The sequence below is a fragment of the Phragmites australis genome, chromosome 15, assembly GCF_958298935.1.
Source record: "Phragmites australis chromosome 15, lpPhrAust1.1, whole genome shotgun sequence".
Lineage (NCBI taxonomy): Eukaryota > Viridiplantae > Streptophyta > Magnoliopsida > Poales > Poaceae > Phragmites > Phragmites australis.
In genome coordinates this window covers 22,096,495-22,116,072 of record NC_084935.1, presented here as the reverse complement: position 1 = coordinate 22,116,072, position 19,578 = coordinate 22,096,495, and the positions used below count along the sequence as shown (strand labels likewise).

The 19,578-nt window shown below is 42.3% G+C and overlaps 1 protein-coding gene across 2 annotated transcripts; it reads right to left on the bottom strand.

Moving 5' to 3' along the window:
• Nucleotides 1-15,751: 15,751 nt before the first annotated feature.
• Nucleotides 15,752-19,306, bottom strand: LOC133893619 (mitochondrial import inner membrane translocase subunit TIM10-like). Of its 2 annotated transcripts, none has more exons than XM_062334690.1 (6): nt 19,153-19,306; nt 18,958-19,011; nt 17,739-17,791; nt 17,454-17,492; nt 17,050-17,119; nt 15,752-16,115 (listed from the first exon to the last, which is right to left on the bottom strand). In XM_062334690.1, the coding sequence occupies exons 2-6, from the start codon at nt 18,997-18,999 to the stop codon at nt 16,068-16,070; spliced, it is 252 nt and encodes an 83-aa protein (XP_062190674.1). In that variant the 5' UTR covers nt 19,000-19,011; nt 19,153-19,306; the 3' UTR covers nt 15,752-16,067. The 2 variants fall into 2 exon arrangements, with proteins under 2 accessions (XP_062190674.1, XP_062190675.1); XM_062334691.1 differs by having other exon boundaries at nt 18,958-19,001.
• Between the last annotated feature and the right edge of the window lie 272 nt (nt 19,307-19,578).

Genomic DNA, 19,578 nt, shown 5'->3' with positions numbered 1-19,578 from the left:
GAATGACACATGATTACAATCAACTTGGGTCTGAATGTAACCGTGTGCCACAACATAATCCCAAAACTTCATCAAATCTCTAACTAAGATCGTTGGTTCCATCTTAATTAGAGAAAACTTAATTATTATATAGTGATTATCATATAAAAGCCTGAAACAAAAAATACTTAATAACTTAGTTAATCTAAGAATTAATTAAATGACACATGACCATAATGATATTGGTCGGTATATAGTCATGAGCCATAAAATTAATCATAATCACATTAAGTCTCAAAGTAAAGTATACTAATTAGTGGCAAACTTAATCATGTGATCAAAATTGATGTGCATTAAACATTACTTAATTGCGAAAGCCTAAATATTAAACAAAATATCATAATTAATGAGCAGTAAATAAATACTAAAATTAAAACAAGGGAAAAACAGCTCATAATTTTAGGGCAAAATTAAAGCATAAGAGAATTCTTGTCAACATAAAATGACAACAAAAAATATATGAGGAGAATCACAATAAGTGATTCCATCTTAGCATATCCCTTGAATGCACTTAAAACATTATTTTGTAGCATATAGCTTAAAAATATTAAAAATGACAGCCTAAATCTTATACCCAAAATTGGGCCCATTAAATATGCATGGCCTAGGGACATACATATTTCATTAGTGGACAATAAATTCTGATAATTCATGATTATAAACAACTTTGGTTGGAATATAACCATGAAAAGTCATCATAAAGTATATTAATGCCCAAAACTTAGTTATAGTCCCAAATTAAAATTTCCCGGATGTTCCATTTTGATTTGAGACAAACTTAATCATAAGAGGCCAGAAAATTTCACTTAAAATCAACCATCATTAACTAAAAAGTGCATTCCTTAATTACCATAAAATATTGGCATCATTTTGGGTAACTACACATTACTTAGAAGTACATAAGATAAAACATCATTATTTGGGCAATGAACATTAATTTAAACAAACAGCATGCACTGCTACTTATTTTTAGCCCATTACATCATTTCCAGGTCTAGTTAAAACTAGCCCAATTATTTCCAGCCAATTATGCACAACCGGTCCAGAAACAATGAACATATGAACCTCAAAATTAAAAAAAAATGGCCCTTTGCCCAAAACGACGTAGGGCCATCAGCGATATGGCTCAGCCCATTAGCACCTCGAGCCCATGGCAATTCTGGAGCGCTATTGTCCATTGATCTTGATCGAACGGTTCACATCACTTGCCCCTGAACCAAAAACCAACCGAACCCTAACCCTAATCATTCACCCCACCTCCCTGAAAAACACGAGTGAGTGAGTGAGAGAGAGAGAGAGAGAGAGAGAGGCGGTGTGGGGATCCCCTCGTTGGAGTGCACGTGCGGCAGAGATGCTGCACGTGGCTCCATTGAGGGCATCTGCTGCAGCGCACGGCACTCGGTGTCGGGCGGATTCCACGATGGCTATGGAGCGTGCAACTTAGGGGTACAATGACAGTGCACACGCAATGCAGGGAGGTAGCATGACGTGGAGCTCTTCCTCAGCAACAAGTATCCCACAGCATGGAGCCACGTGCGATGGTGCGTGGAGGAGCCAGATCCAGCGGTGCGGTAGCACACAACGGACCCAGACAACATCAATATCATCAAGGTGAGGATCAATCGCTGCAACACATTATGGGGTTAGGGAATTTCGGAGAAAACTGGATGTAAGGTTTTGGGATATAGGATTTTGAGCTTTTGGTTTCGGATTCGAGTAAGAATATTGGGGAAAAGTCTTAGGGTTTGGTGAATTCACACCCAATTCCTCTCCTTCTAAGTTCTAATCCCATTGACTTGAGCCAAAAATCCCCAGGGAATAAGCATGAAATTGTGGCTAACCGAGAGCCGTTAACATTAGAACTTGACCAACAGCCGCATGATGACTAAAACGTGATCAACGAACACATTAGGGATCCTTAAACATAAATGGCCGAGCCAATTTAGATCTAAACATCACTGATTTGAGGCACAAACATGATCAACCGAGGCATAATTAACACTAAATACGGCTAATCCATCAACAATTAGGTGCTATTTACCATTAATCATGACTAACAGGGACTCTATAAGCACTAATAAAAAAGATTAACATTAGAACTTAACTAATCCGTGATCTAATAAACATGCTAAGGATTCATGAGATAGGCTAAGAGGCTCTTGATACCAAAATGTTAGATTATACTTAAAACTTAATTAACATTACTGCCTAGCCTAAGCACATAACACAAGATTTGAGATGCATTTGACTAACCCGGTTAGAATAAGCCATCTTGGTCACTTGACGAAGAACAGCAGCAGGGATCGGATCATGATTGATGTAGCTTCAGTTGTCCTATGTTTGTGTATTATTGCTATCGCCTACGTCGCGATGAACGCCAGAAAGGTCCCGGCAGCGGCGACGGCCTTCAAGCCACACCAGAGCTTCTCGGGATTTGTTTTTGGGTTTGTTAGGGCGTAACTAATGTCAGTTGAAACTCCCCTATATCTTAACGCCCTGGATAGCTTGGGATCGAAGCCTTTTGGTCGTGCATTGGATGCGCTCCCGATCACCACACATGTAGGTGGCTAGTTAGTCCCCTGAAGACTCGGTCATTTTGACCAGCCGAGATCACACAACCAACACCGTGTCCAGACATAACCTCTCCAGGGTGGCAACGCCTGGCCCGACGATACTGAGCGTGATTGTGCGAAGTGGGTGAACGCGAAGACCTTGGGAAGCAAGCATGCCCGATGGCGGTAGCGGATGTGGAGACAGGGCAGCAAGGCAACGGGAATGTCACCGATCGTAGACGGCGAAGGATCGTCAGTTTGGTGGTGCCAGGGCGGGGGAGGCACAGCTTGCTAGGTTAGCATAACGGCAAGGACAACGTCGAAGATGGGGGAGGAAGGTGGGGTGCGGAGCGCAGAGAGGTGAAAAAGAATAGCTGGAGAATAGCAGGCAAGGAGTTGACGCTCCCCCTAGTTGTTGTTGGAGCACCCACGCAAGCGTATAGCTCCGTCTTGATCCCGTGCAAGGGACAAAGCGTTCTCTAGTGGTAGTCCTTCACCACTCTGGACGGTGAACTACAAACCGGTATATAATAATCTTGGGGCTTACAATCACTTCACCATGAAGCTCTCAATACCAAACATCACCAAGCCCATCTAGATGACGTAAATCACCAAGAGTAACAAGCTAAAAACTTTGCTTGACTTAATCAAAGCCAAAGAGATGATTTGATGCACACTAGCTACTCTTCTAGCACTAATGATGCCCTTAATCTTATAAGCTTCTTCTTTCTCTTGACTCTCCAAGTATGTAACTAAGTTCAATCACCAGCCAAGAGAGTCTACATGGCGCAGAGGGGGTGTACTTATAGCCAACCACCACAAAGTAGCCATTGCCACTCTACCAAGAAAATTTGCACTCACTGGATGATCCAGTAACGTCTTTCTTCTCCTCGTAGGAACATCTGGTGTGTAGACTTCAACAGTGTCCAAGAACTAGCTGTACAACCCTACTGACCTGATGATATGGTGATGTTTGTACATGAACACTGGAACATCCGGTGCGTACAACATCTTCAACCATCTCCAACACCCTCTCTATATAATTACATCAGTGTTCTTTCTTATATGCACTCAAACATTCGGTGTATGATCATCTGATGATCACACCAGAACATCCTGTGTGTATAACTTCAGTTGGCTTCCACAAAAATGCTCTCTGTATAAACCTTCCGATGCAATCCTCCGTTGTTCACTAGAACATCCAGTGAATCGGGGATTTTCCGAGTTGTTATTAATTTAATTGTGTTTTGACAAAATGCCACCCCTCTCACACTGACACATTAAGCCACCTGTGTCAATGAAATGTGGGTTAGGATGGCAAATCTTTGAAACATAGCTAAATTAGTGAAATACAAGCAACTTTTCCCCTTAATAGTATGGTCAAAAGTAAAACAAAAACCTATACCACTCTAAGTGTCTCCTAACTCCAAATAACTTAGAACTAGACGTCTGCCACTCCTCAAGAGCCTGGGCATAGATGAGATCGACGTCAGCTCGCTGGAGCACGAACATGACTAGTTCGAAGGACCACCATTTGGAGACATCACCATTGATGCCTCAAAGCTGAAGGCGCTGGAGGTGAACTGCTCAGCTGAGTGCACCTTGGACTACAAGTCATTCACACTGCGAATGTCGAGGTTGCGGCTCCTGTGATGGCACAACTAGTTCGCGGAGCGCGTGGACATCAATGTCGGCAGGCCGGGTAGAGTCACACCAGGGACCATCGAGTTCATGTCAATCTTCTCACGTGAGATGAAGTACTAGCGGGAGCAGATGATGGGGATGTTAGCCTTCTGTGTTCATCAATTCACAAGCTCTAAATCAAGCACCCATAAAAGCAGAAGCGTGAATATCAAACCTGCATTCGGTGATACCATGAGCGATCGGTGAGGAGGAGATGTATTGGTGTAGCCTTGCAGACCGTCGGTGTAATCAAAGTAGCTGGCTTGATGTAGTCGTACGTGTTGGTGAAGGAGCTCGGTGAGGATGTGGCCGGCAGAAGGAAGATGAAGGTGATATGCGCTAGAGGCAATCATAGAGATGATTGTATCACGCGTCTATGTTCATGTACTTCTAAATAATGTATTATTCCAAGCATGAATATCATTTACATTGATTAGCAAGTATGTGACTTGTTCTTGGAACTCTTTGATTATATCATGATGTTATTCTAATTTGATCCCTGATCACATATCATTGTGATGATTCATAAGACACATGCATTGATTGATGATCACGTTTCACGGATCATAGGTATAGAGATACCGAATTAATAATGTGGATATTTATGTTAGAGAACATGATGTTAGATAGACCCACTTTGAGATACTAGTGGAATTATTATTTATCATGTGCCATCAGTTGTTATCTCAGATGGTGTACCTGCATGATCCTTAGACCTGAGATCATCATTGATTCCCAGAATGTGTAGTGACATACTTTGAGACTGTCAAATGTTATTCCGTAACTGGGTAGTCATAAAGGTAATTTTTGGGTTTGTCATGAAACATGTCGTGGGGTGTGAGCGATCAAGATAAAATTTTCCCCTCCTTGATAACAGGAGAGATATCTCTGGGCCCCTCGAGGTAGTTAGATTGAGAAAGTGCATGGCCATGCCAATATGATTAAAGAGTTAATCATGATGAATCCACTACTTGATCGAGTGAATGGTCGAGCTATCACAAGGGTGGCACGTGTCTCGTCTTGAGCTTGACTGGTATCATGAGGCGAAGGGATCGGTGCATGTGTATATCAAGGTTTAGCCGATATAATTTTTGTGTATACTCGATTGTCAACATGTCCTGCTAGGGACCACTATTGATTTCGGTTTGGAAAGAGTTTCCGAGTCGTAGCCGTTTGTACATGAACCTAACAGGTCACACACTTAATGTGTTGGAACAAAATATGCGAATTCGATTCGTATATGGGTTTGATTGGATTGTGATTCATGAAGTGTAAGAGTCCTAAAGGGCCTCCAATGTGGGAGCCCATTAGCGAGCACTATATAAGGAGAGGTGGTGGGTGGGGCATGCAGAGGTGAGCCACTATCAAATCCTAGCCACAACCCTCCACACGATCTCCTAAAACCCTAGCCGCGTGTGCGGTGCTAGCACATCGACGCTCGGCAATTTTGCCCAGTACAGGTGGATACTGTAGAGGCGATACTGCTATTACGGTGCTAATCTCCTCTGCATGAAAATTGCGACGCTTCTATCCAGCTGGTTGAGGACCTACTCGGCTGGACAACATACCTGCTCGCCTGGTCGTGGAGCACGATGCGACCACTTGGAGCTGGTCGAGGATGCAATAGTCCTGCTCGAGGAATTGGTCAAAAAGTACGACCACCTGCTCGGAGCTGGTCGAGGACGCGACATACCTGCTCGAGAAACTGGTCGAGAAGGATGACCACCTGCTCGAAGCTGGTCGAGGAGCGTGACCATCGGCACGGGGCTGGTCGTGGATCTGATCGAGAAGCTGCTCGAGGAGATTGACGCGCACAACGTTGGATCGGTCTACTCCAACTCTTCTTCTGCTGCACTGCGCGTCAAGTGGTAATGATCTATGATCTCCTACTTGAATGGTTTTCTGGGTGCATGTGGTAGAAAAATTTTGTTTTTAAGCTAGCGTGGCCAACTCATTCCCCAACAGTGGTATCAGAGCCTATATGTGTAGTGTTTTTATCTGGATCAGTCGCATATAGATGATATATGGTAGTAAAAGATTGGATCTTGATCGGTTCATGTGATGGATCGTTGTTGCACATTTTGGTGAAATAGGGGTCAGATGAGATGTGAGTCGATGAAACCATATGGCTAAAAGATTAGCTCGATCTCTCACCTGGCCGCGCGTGCGACTTGCCCCTACCGGCTGGAATCACCATCGGGGCTAACAGCATGCGTTGCTGCATGGTTGGATAAGAAGCAGATCAAGATTGTGTGTGTTGTCGTCGTTTCTGAAAAACCTCACGTAATGATCAATATGATTGATCTAGTGGAAATCGGCTTGATATGTTCAAACCGATAAGATTTTTATAGCGGTTTCATAGATGTGATCTATGTATTTCGGTTTGGAAAGGGTTTCCGAGTCATAGCTGTTTATACATGGACCTAATGGGTCACACACATAATGGGTTGGAACGAAACATGCGAATTGGATTTGTATATGGTTTTGATTGGATTGTGATCCATGTGGTGTTAGAGTCCTAAAGAGCATCCAATGTGGGAGCCCATTAGCAAGCTCTACACAAGGAGAGGTGTGGGGTGGGTGTGTAGAGGTGAGCCACTCCGAAACCCTAGCCGCAACACTCCACACGATCTCCTAAAATCCTAGCCACACGTGCGGTGCTAGCACATCGACGCTCGGTGGTTCCGCACAGTATGTGTGGATATCATAGAGGTGATGCTGCTATTGCGGTGCTAATCTCATCGGCGTGAAAATTGAACACTTATGTCCGGCTAGTCGAGGACCTACTTGGCTGGACGACATACCTGCTCGCCTGGTCGTGGAGCACAATGCGACAACTCGGAGCTAGTCGAGGACGCAACAAACCTGCTCGAGGAACTGGTCAAGGAACTGATCGAGAAGTACGATCACCTGCTCGTAGTTGGTCGAGAACGCGATAGACCTGCTCGAGGAACTGGTCGAGAAGCACAACCACCTGCTCAAAGCTGGTCGAGGAGCGTGACCACCTGTGCAGAGCTGGTCGCAGATCTGATTAAGAAGCTGCTCAAGGATATTGACATGCACGATGTTGGATCGGTCTACTCTAACTCTTCTTACACTGCACTACGCGTTAAGTGGTAACGATCTATGATCTGCTACTTGCATGGTTTCCTGGGTGAATGCAGTAGAAAATTTTTGTTTTTAGGCTAGCGTAGCGAACCCGTTCCCCAACAGAAGAATACAGAGTAGTGCTAATGACGGCGCGGCGGCGGTCTTCACTCCACACAACACCACATGTGAGATCGGTCTAGGGTTTTAGATGTAGGGGCATGCGTCGGTCTCGCAATATTGATTATTCCCGGCCTTGGTCCTCCTTTTATATGGCGCTGGTGGAACGGGACCGCAACCAATACGTTGGTAGCACCCCCGATCAGGGCGCGAGAGGTGGGGATGGACTCTCCCTCTTTTTCGGTTCTGTTAGTGTAGATGTTAGGAGCTGAGATCATATCCAACATTCTTCTCCTTGATCATAAGGCTAACATCATAGGCCCACTCTCAATGAAATAACATATCAAGGCAAAGTGTTACAATGGCCAATGAAATGCCACTGAAACCCAAAAACCTATAGTATACTACTCCATTTTGAAATGAAAATTCATTATGCTTAATGGGAGTTGGTTTGCTTTATGGTCTTCTTAATCCAGAATCATAGGCTTTCTAATAACCCTATGCCGACAACATGATCACGAAAAATATGGGGTGGTAAGTCTTTAGTGAGCGGATCCGCAAGCATCGACTTAGCACTTATATGCTTGACACTTATTGTTTGATCCTGAATTCTATCTTTCACAACATGATACTTAATGTTGATGTGCTTGGAAGCACCACTCGACTTATTGTTACTCATATAAAAAATTGTGAGTTAATTATCAAGTATAACGTGAGTGGCTTTGAAATGCTGTCAACCACTCTTAATCCTGGGACAAAGTTCTTTAGCCATACAGTTTGCTCGTTAGCCTCATAACATGCTACAAACTCAACTTGCATCGTTGACGATGCCGTAAGTGTCTGTTTAGAGCTTTTCCATGAGATAGCTCCTCCAGCAAGGGTGAAGATATAACCTGACGTGAATTTCTTAGTATTCACACACCTCGCAAAGTCTGCATACGAATAACCAACCACTTCGAGATTATCGGATTTTCTAAATATGAGCATGTAATTCTTAGTGCCATGCAAATAGCGAAGGACTTTCTTAACGGCTTTCCAGTGGTCCAGTTTTGGATTTGACTGATATCTGTTAAGCATCCCGGTCATGAAAGCTAAGTCGGGGTGCGTACATACTTGAGCATACATAATGCTTCTGATAGCTAAAACATAAGGAACCGACTTCATCTGATCAGCTTCATGTTGATTTTTGGGACATTGAAATGTTCCAAACTTATCGCCCTTAACAATAGGAGCAGACGTGGCAGAACACTTATGCATATTGTATTTCTTCAGTACTCTGTCAATGTATGCCTTTTGAGACAAACCTAATACTCCTTTGGACCTATCTCGGTGAACCTCAATGCCAAGAACATAAGAAGCTTCATCAAGATCCTTCATATTGAAATTAGAGAAAAGAAATATCTTGATATCAAAACAGCATATACTTATTGCTGCTGGCCAACAAGATGTCATCCAATAAAGAACTAAGATGGTGAATTTTTCCCCTTTTAAACTTTACATAAATGCAGTTATCAACTTCATTTTTTTTAAAGCCGAAATTCCTAATGACTTTACCAAACTTGAGATACCACTGCCTAGAAGCTTGTTTTAGACCATAAATTGATTTCTTCAGGCGACATCCCAAATGTTTCTTGCCTTCCATGACAAAACCTTCCGGTTGAGCCATACAAACATTTTCTTTCAAGTCACCATTAAGGAATGTCGTCTTTACGTCCATCTGATGCAACTCTAAATCATAATATGCTACAAGCACCATAATTATTCTGAAGAAATCTTTACTTAATACAGAAGAGAAAGTTTCATTATAGTCGTTTCCTTCTCTTTATGAGAAGCCTTTAGCTACGAGCCTCACTTTGAAACTTTCGATGTTCCCCTTAGAGACATGCTTGGTTTTGTAGAACCATTTACAGCCTACTATTTTGGCTCCATCAAGGATTTCTACTAGGTCCCATACATCATTATCGCTCATAGACTTTAATTCGTCCTTCATCGCATTAAGCCACTCAGATGAATGCTCACTCATCATTGCCTCTTTACATGAGTTGGAATTTTCTGTCTTCCCTATGTCATTAACATCCTCATTCATATAGATAACATAATAGTTCAAGATGGCAGGTCTCCAGTCACACTATGATCTCCTGATCAGTTCATTAGGCACTGCAGGATCAGGACTGGGTACTACAGGGGACTGCTAAGGGTCATCGTTAGGTGTATCGTTAGAAATTTTAGAGACCTCAACAAGGGGTGCACTACTGTTAGTTTCTACTGAAGGTGCAACCACCTGGGGCACACGGATGTAGGGCTCTTGGATCAGCGGTGTAGGAACATAAACCCGCTTTTCCTCGAGATCAACTTCTCTAGGCTCCAGATCCCCATTCTCAAGAAATAAAGCATGTCTTGCTTCAACGAACTTAGTGATCCTATCCGGACAGTAAAAACGATAGCCCTTCGATCTCTCCGGATACCCGATAAAGTGACAACTAACTGTCTTAAGATCTAATTTCCCAATATGTGGATTAAAATTTTTACCTTCAGCTGCGCAACCCCACACACGCAAATACTTCAAAGAGGGCTTTCTCGCTACTACAGAAAACGCTATCACTGCCGGCTCTAAAGTGGTCATCACTGCCGGTTTTAAAGCCGACAGTGGGCAACAAGCAGTGTTAGTTGGAGACTATCACTACCGGCCTAAAAACCAGCAGTGAAGGGGTTATCACTGTCGGCTGAAGGCTTCAGCCAGCAGTGATACAGTCTGCCCCCGATTGATTTTTTGGGTCGAAAAAACTAAAAAAAATAAATTTTGCACCCGAGGAACCCTCACGCCCGCGTCGTCACATGTCACAAGTCACGCGAAATACGCGCATGTGCGGTTCGTGGCACTCGAACCTGAGACTTCTCAGCTCACGCGATACATCCTTACCATCCCACCACACAAGTACTTGTGATAACAGTAGCATATGCAATCCTTTTGATCTCTTCTTTCTGAAACTTTAAACGATTATTTAGATATCTAAATAACTTCAAATGAAAAAGTTTTCAACTACAAAGTTGTAGATCTCATCAAGGGCTACAATTTTCATATAAATTTTGTCCCCATCTGACTTTGTATGAAAAAGTTATGAATTTTTAAATATAAGTTGTCATCCATTATTACTGTGGGCTCGTGTTACGAACCAGCAGTGATACCCCCATCACTGGCGTTGATACCCCCTTTAATGGAGTAGATATAGCTGCAACGGGAGAAATTATCAGTGAAGGTAATGAATGAATCAAACTATCCATCGATGTCATAGGAAAAGGACCACAGATGTTCGTATGAATTAATTCTAATAATCCTATGCTCCGAGTGACCCCTTCTTTATTTGCTTAACGTATTTTCCTTTAATACAATCTATGCAGTGGTAAAAGTTGGAGAAGTCTAAGGGTTAGAGAATCTCTTTCTTAATGAGACGCTCTATTCTCCCTCTCGAAATGTGTCCTAAACAACAATGCAACAGTTTCAAAGAAATCTCATTAATTGTACTTCTCTTCCTCTTATGGTTTACATCACAAATATTCATAGACACAGAGTATTAATTAAGAGGAGGCATATAAAGTTTGTCTTGTCGGATGGCAAGACCAATAACATCTGAATTAAATTTAAGAATACACTTATTGTCTCCAAAATTACAATAAAAACCATCATCATCTAACATCAAAACTGAAATGAGATTCCTTCTCATGGAAGGAATATAAACCACCTTATTTAGTCTAAGAATGAAGCCACTATCAAGAACTAATGGAAGGGATCCAACAGCTTCAACTTTAGCTTCTTTCCCATTGGCCACTCTAAGACTTCGCTCCCCCCTTCCAAGTGTTCTCGCGGTAGTTGGTAATGTGCACAATAACACCTGAGTCAATCCACCAGGAATTAAGGGAGAAATCAACATAAAGATGTTCATCAATGAATGTTATTAAATCATTACCTTTTCTTGCGAGCTAGTTTAGAAAACCAACACAGTCTTTCTGGTAGTGATCCTTCTTGTGGCAGAAGTGGCATCCATCATCCTTAGGTTCTTGAGAGGCAGGAGCAGGAGAAGCAGGTGCCTTGGGCGCCCTCTGCGCTGTCTTGTCATGCTTAGCGACAAAATGCAACATTTTCTTAGAGTTGAAATCCCCTTGGAATTTCCTTTTCTTCCTAGGGCTGCTAACTTGATTAACAAAATCTTTCTTTCAGCCCTCAGCCTCTCAAGAAATTGAACCGAAGCTAGTTTGGCCTAATTGATCATAAAACAGCATCAACCGAACATGATCTGATCGAATTAAGGTCTAATGGGCTTGATTAGAGGCAAGTTAAGCTCTGATGCCAAATGTTAGACTTATGTGTTCATCAATTCACAAGCTCTAAATCAAGCACTCATAAAAGCGAAAGCGTGAAGCTTAAACCTATGTTCGGTGATGCCAGGAGCGATTGGTGAGGAGAAGATGCGTCGGTGTAGTCGAAGTAGCCAACTTGATGTAGTCGTACATGTTTGTGAAGGAGCTTAGTGAGGATGTGGCCAGCGTGAGGAAGAAGACATAGAAGTGTTGACGACAGTGCGGCGACGGTCTTTGCTCCACACAACACCACCGATGAGATCAGTCTGGGGTTTTAGATGTAGGGGCGTGTGTCGGTCTCGTGATATTGATTATTCCCGAGACCCCGGCCTTAGCCCTCCTTTTATATGGCGCTGGTGAAACGGAACTGCAACCAATACGTTGGTTGCACCCCCGATCAGGGCGCGAGAGGTGGGGACAGACTCCCCCTCTTTCTCGGTTCTGTTAGTGTACATGTTAGGAGCCGAGATCATATCCAACAGGGGATGCTCGAGGGGCTCCTCCCGAACCTTTAGCCGTAGAGCGTCGCCGACATCGCAAGGTCAGTCACACAGCACACCTCCATCGATTTCTGAATCTATCATGTCTTCCGGTGCATGAGAACTGTGTTAAAGCATTGTCTGTGCTGTTCAATCAATGCAGGCCTTACCTGACGCTGGAAGTGTGCTCTAAGGAAGAAGTGTGAGATGATCATGGAGGAAAAGCTAACCCGCGACCTCCGCGCCCCCATGTCGCGTGGTATCTGATTGCTGCTCTGCTCTGCATCGGTGGAAGCGGAAGAAGAGACGCGGTCGGGTTTCGATGCATCCCTCGAGTGTTTTCATCGTTTGTTGGATCAACATTTTGGTATCGTCGGTAGAAACATTGTCCGGTTGTTCAAATATGTGATCAATGAACATTCTTCTGTGTCTGTCTTCCTTCAGGAATCCGGTTGGGTTTGTTACTTGCCCCACTAATCCTAGCAAGAGTGCATGCTGCCTTGTGTTTTCGCGTTAATTATCTGACAAATGTTGGCAATCCTGAGCATTATAAGGAGGTTCAGAACGGAGAAGTACGTGCTGAAATGAAGTATGTAATTTTTAGGACTAGAGGAGAACTTGTTTTTGCTTCGGCTAAGGCGAGAATATTGTCTGCATAGTAGTGCATGAATCTTTTATGTTGTTGAGCTTGCAGCCATCCGAAGAACGGTGATTATTGGCTTGGAGCATCCAGGAAGCTTGTCATGGCTTCCGATTGCTCTACGCAGCCATCCATTCCAGGGTGGCCTCCAGTGCTGCAGGTTTTCCAGAATTCCCCGCGTAACTATCATGTGTAGACATAGCTGCCTCTGAAACACAAGTGTATTTACTACTTTTAAATGTCGCCAAAGGATCAGCAAAATTTGTGAACATGGTATCATTCTGCTCCCATCATCGTGCTTAATTAGTCAAGGTTTTTATCAAATAAATATCCCTCCGCAAAGGTTCAACATATTCTTTGCAAGAAAAACACCTCTAAAATTTACCAAAGTATGTAAAGATTTATCTTCCAGTGCCCAAAGGTGTAACACAAATCAAAATTGAACTTATTTTGCTCACTAACAAGATGGATAAGAGTCAATACTTTAGTTCGTGTGGTTCCTGTATAAACTAAAATGTTCCTATGCTCATATTAGTCTTTTATTGTGCATCAATTATTTGGTTTATGCTCATTTTGGGTCCGTTTAGTTCATGACTAATTTTGTTATATATTATTGCCTAAGGTTAGTCTTGCCACACTTTTGTGACAAGAAAATTGACTAACTAACCTTAGGTAAACTTTGGCAAAATATTGTATCTATGACAAGTGGGCCAGTAGGCTAAAAATTTAGGCAAACTAGAATGGGGGCAGCAACCAAATACTGCTCAACAAAACTGAGGCTATCTAAACTTAGGCATGAAAAAAATAGTTGCAATCCAAACATACCCTTTATTGCTATGTTTTTGCATCTGTGTAAACATGAAAGGCACAATTAAGTGGGTCCATGGCATCCTGAATAATTAGTCAAATCAGAAGACTGCAGTTCAAACTTGGACCCTCACCAGTCACCGCCAATACGGTTAATATCAATAGTATATCTCTTAATTGCATTAATAACGGTAGTTAATCGTAATCGAAAAAACTTTCTTGATTGGTCCCCCAAAATTACTTAACCAGGAACAGAGATTTACTGAACCAGGCACCTGTAATGAATCTTCTGTTCATCAGCTTTTGACTTAGTTCTAAATTTGCATTAAATTCTTCCACGAATGTAGCTACTTCATTGAGAGACAACTTTTTATTGAATAGATGAAACTTAAAATAGCATTCAGCTTCAAAGCATACAAACATGCTCAAAGCTCACAGAGACAACATGTATTCCACTAGATTATCAAGAGCCAAACTAGCTGATCCTCCTTCGACAACGCATTGCTTTGCTCGCATCTTCAGAAGCGAAAATCCTTTTCCACGTGTGAGCGCGCGTAGCCAAGTCATGGACTAATGTAGCGTGAGGCCCATGTAAAAAATTTACGAAAACTGTCTCAACTTTTGAGCAAACTTTTTTTCGTTAACTTTTTGAGCCAAATTTTTCTCGTGCAAATTTTTTTCAAAACTTTGTGAGCTAAACCTTTCTCATGCAAACTTTTCCTAAAAAGAAAAGACGCGGGAGAAAAAAGTTTCCAAAAAGGATTGAGCAGGAGGCTGTGGAAGATTTGCGAGTTGATGTCCTGGGGCGCGCGAATTAGAACCCTCCCTTCAGAAGGCACGCTCTCTCCGGTGGCGCATGCTGCCTTTGTTCCCCAACCATCAACCTTCTGATTGCCTTCGCCATAGTCACCCTCTCCAACACTTCCCCCACCTCCAACCCAGTGCACCATTGGTGTGTCAGGTACCTCGCACTCACCGTCTGATCCGCAAAGCACGGCTGCGCAAGCATGGGCACACCTTCACATATTGTCTGAACCATTGAGTTCCATCCGCAGGGTGTCCAGAACCTACCAATAGCCGCGTGTGCCAAGACCTCTCTCTGTGGCGCCCATGTCACCACCTTCCCTCTGCGTCTGATCACGTCAACAAGCTCCTCCGGCAACACTGCCTCCTCTGTGCCACGGACAAAACCAGGCCGGAGGACCCAGGGAACAGCACGACGCGGCGGCCGGTGGGTGCTCGTCCGTCGCCGGCAATCAGTGCTAGATCAGGGCTCAGGCTAGAGAGAACACAAGGTGTTGGCTGGAAGCTTTCGTGGCGAACTTGGCAAGCAGTTGAGCTTCCTCGTAAGGGCCTCGTGAGGCATGAGCTTGTGTTGTCGTCACCTTGCAAAGTGAGACAGAAAAGAAGCGTTGCTTCCGGAGTTTGAGTCAAGAGACACGTTTGTTGTTTCAGACGTTCGGTGACACGAGAATGCTCTGCACTGCATCACTATGCACGAGCTTGTTTTGCCACTGGTCCTTTCTCTTGGATGCTATGTTTGGACAACAGCTGTTCCATTTGTACTTTGGTTTCGCAGTTGATAAGTTACTCTAGAAAGATTTTGAATCAAGGGTAAAAATTGCCATCTTGTCAAGTAGCGATAAGCAAAATGTGGGGCGAGGGCACGGTAGAGAGCTTGCCAGAGGAAAGGACTGGGGCTCTGTGAGACGGTGGCTAAGACCAAAGGATGGAGTGCGACGGGGGAAGGAGAAGAAAAATCGGGTGTAGAAGAGGTGAACACACCCAAAAGTGTATAGACCAATCTCCATAATGAATGGGAAAACACCAAATATGATATTTATAAAAAAGACCAGCTTACGACGACACTCATCCATCAATCACACGATGTTCGTCCTTCTTCACATTGGCCCAAGCAAGGGGAAAAGTTGCATGGCCTGAGCCGTACGAGTGCTCGTATGCTAAAACATCACACGTAGCAATTTCCCTTCAAAAACACCCGCATCCATAATAAACCAGTCGAAACAAGTGAAGACCAAGGATGCAAGATGGTAGCAAACCTGGCTTATCTAGGTTACATGTTTGCCCCAATAAAAATGTTGCTTCGGAAGCTCAAAGTAGATGTAGAATTTTGAATGGGAAACCTCATATGTTGGTTTTTCCATGTTGTATCAGCAATACAAAGCTAAAAATTGGAGATGTAGTTTCCTCTTTCAATAGGTCATGCTATATTGGTTTACTAGGACCTCTAGAACCAAAAAGTAAGACATAATATTGCATCGGGAACTGGAGTTACATCTCGGTTCACATTTTAGGCTGATTTCCAAGAAGCTGTCCAACTAAATTAGTCACCTGAATATATTCAGAAAGAACAGTGAGAAACAAACTAACTAAACTGAAAGGGAAACAGAAGGCAAAGCGGATGACCAATGTTTCCAACATAGTCACGATTAGTCATCCTAGTCAGTGCCGAGGCAACTTGATTCTAACTACGATTAGTCGTAAAGTCGCCCGATTAATCGTGATCAGTCGTTCTAGTCGGTGCCGAGGCGACTAGACTCGACTTTCCGACTTGAAAACATTGCGTATGACATGTGAGTAATTCTAACATTGTTTACTGTGTATCTAATCAGAATTATTTTATGCTCGCATTAATATGAAGGCAAAGTAGATACATGCAAATAAATAAAGTTCAAACATACGATGCATAGCTAAAACATGAGATTTTCTATCATCAAATTCATCTGTTTCATATAAATGAATCCCAAAGGAAAAGAAAGTGGACAACTATTCATGGTAGAAGCATTAGCAAGCAATCAGAGACAATCTTTATTGATAACCCAGAAATAGCTTTTTGTAGAAAAGTTTAAATTGCATCTTTAACTACAGATTAAGAACCATGTGTGCCGCATCAAAAGCATATACGATTGAAATAGAAAGGTGCTTATGTGCTACCAGTAAGCTGCTATGCATAAAAAAAATATCTATGTTAGCTAATAAATCAAACAAAAAGCACCAAAAATAGAACTTTTCCTTAGCATTAGTCCATAAAGACCAACACTAAAGTTTATATTCTCAACCCTAAGCTCAAAAGCGGAATCAAGTATACAAGTTTCCAAATCCAGCATTTCATGTCCTTTAAAAAAAAACAAGTTCCAGCATTTCACATTTTTAAGCTAGTTTATCCTGGACCATTATCTCTTCGCTAATAAAAACGTGTATAAAGTGCAGGAAACCAGATGACCATTAAATATGAAATAGTCCAAGGAAACAGAAATAAACTTGCCTGCCAATACTTTGAAACACATCGGTCAATGCAGCTGTTCTCACCCATATTGAGCTCAGCTTCTTTATGCCTAGAGATACAGAGAATATAAAATTTTAAATCAATCACATTTAGTTCATTAGTTCATGTACTCACTGACACAATGCCAATGAATCCAGGAAAGAAAATTTCAATGCTCAAGGTGTTCTAACAGTAGTGTCTTGAGCCTTGAATATTTAAACTAAATCATACGATTATCTTCACATCACAAAAGGGTTTACAGAACAACATACCACGACATTGATAAAAAAAATGTAATTCACATATACAAATTGCAATGCTATTAATAAAAAATCACAGATATTACAGCCAATTAAGGGCAAAACTAGATGATAATGGAAAAGACAAGCAAACTTCCTGTGTACCTCTTCTCGATGCACTTGTCAAAACATGTCTGTGTAAGCCTGCATAAATTGAAACAAAGATGGAATATCAGACACAAACTGCCAGAAATAAATTCATCCCTTCTAGGGTTCTAGTATACTACTGCAATTACTTTGCAAAACAAAGTGAAAATGTATTGATGGCAGACGAAAAAATCCCAATGGTATAAGTAGAAAACTGAACTTCACTTGACGCAATAAACCTCAAAGCCCCTGATAGTAGTGAAAGACAGAACCAAATAAATATTAGGATTTGGAATCGCTCACTGGTTGAAAAGATCTACCCTGTATTCCATCTCTTTCTCCGCCAATCCAAACATCTATTGAGACACATAAGAAGAATGATCTCAGAAAAGCTTCAATTATAATATAATGAAAAAATCTGAACACCATTGTTTACATTTAGAAGAACTACCAAAGAAACAGACAGGATAAAGCATCCCAAGTAAAAGAAGGTTGAAACTGAATTAGCAAATGTTCGAGATCAATGGCCATACTAATTGCTAAAAAAAATGCTACTTTGGCAACAAATCTATAAGTATATTGCTAGGCATAAGTTTAATACTCCCTCCATTTCTTTTTATAAGGCTTGCACACATTTCAATATTCAAACTTCGTAAGCTTTGACTAACAATTAGTCTACCAATATGTAAGATTGTGATGCATAAATACTACCATTAGATTTGTATTTGAAAATATTTTCCTACAACTATAATTTTGTTGCTACAAACAATATAATATAAGAGAAATTTATGGTCAAAGCTTGGTTTTGGAGACCGCACCGGGGCAAACCGTGCCCTATATTTTGAAATGGAGGGAGTAGCATACAACCATGCACATCCAATCATTGCTAGCATGCTTGGCTGCTTCCCAATTGAAATCATAATCTGATTAAATTTCCTGATTAGTGCAATCAGTGTATTTTTCCTCCCTAGAAGATTCAGACTAGCATAAGCTTTAGTATCACTGCAGCTCTTCAGTATCATAGTGCTATTCAACGGAAAGCCACATCAGAATAAAAACTAGAAGTCCAATAATGTTTCTACTTAGCATCAGTATAGCTCAAAACCCCATACAAGTCCCTGGTACAGCTGTAATCAATCAGTGTAATCTAAAAACATTCAAAAGACAATAAAGCAAATAACAGTAATTGTATAAACAATACCACTACGCAGAGCATTAGTATTATGGTTTCTTTTCAAAGTCATGCTTAAGTCACCTTTCAAAACACCATTCTCAATATTGTATACTTAACTAATGGGACTAAATCTCAGCAGCAAAAGGTGCCAAAGCGATCACATATCTTGCACAAACGAACAACTTCTCCAAGATTGTTCTGGCGAACAAAATCGGCAAACGCTAGCTTCCTCATGATGGTGTACATAAGAGAAGTAATTCGAACTCGGGTAAAGTAGTCTGCGAACTACCACTCGAGGTAAAGTAGCACCCAACGAAATTATAAGAGAAATCAGAAAGACGATCACACCTGCTCCTTCTGCATATTAGTCGGCGCACCACTCGAGGCCATTGCTGCAGCTCACTTGAATAAAGCAACACGAAGCAAGCAATCGGGGTGGGGGGGGGGGTCGTATCAATCCAAGACCCAAAAAATTAACAAAAGAAACGGTAAGCCAAGAACCCAGGGAGAAGGAAAGAAGCGGGAGATCCGAAGGAACCGAACCAGATTGACCAAGAACGAAGCGGGAACAGGCGCACGGAGTTCTGACGCTGAGGGGCGGGGACGCCGGCGGCCGATCGCTGCTAGGGTTCCCCTTTTCTGCGAGGTGGAAGAGGAACAGATCGAAGCGGACGCGAGAAGGGTTTTAGGTGGAAGGTGGAACAAAGCGCGGGTATGGGCCTGCACGGCCCATAAAATTGCAACACACTTCAAGATTTTTTCATAATTTCCCAAATATTTCAAGATTACATGTCTGTTTCAAAAATAATGAAGTCTATTCTACCATCGTCCGTTCAACAAATGAGAATAAGGTCTCGCCAGTTGAACCGGAGACACCTTATAGATCCCGGCTGGCATCGCATTTAATAATCGGGGAGAGGAAGGTCGTTCAGCGGGCGAGACCTTGTTCTCGCCTACTGAATAGGCGAG

Excerpts from the sequence above, each read along its gene's own strand:
- LOC133893619 (XM_062334690.1), bottom strand. The coding sequence starts at position 18,999 with ATGGCCTCGAGTGGTGCGCCGACTAATATGCAGAAGGAGCAG. Across the intron at positions 17,792-18,957 it reads CTAATATGCAGAAGGAGCAG|ATGTTTGGATTGGCGGAGAA; the intron begins GTGTGATCGTCT and ends GTGTCTCAATAG. Across the intron at positions 17,120-17,453 it reads GACAAGTGCATCGAGAAGAG|GCATAAAGAAGCTGAGCTCA; the intron begins GTACACAGGAAG and ends CTGTATCTCTAG.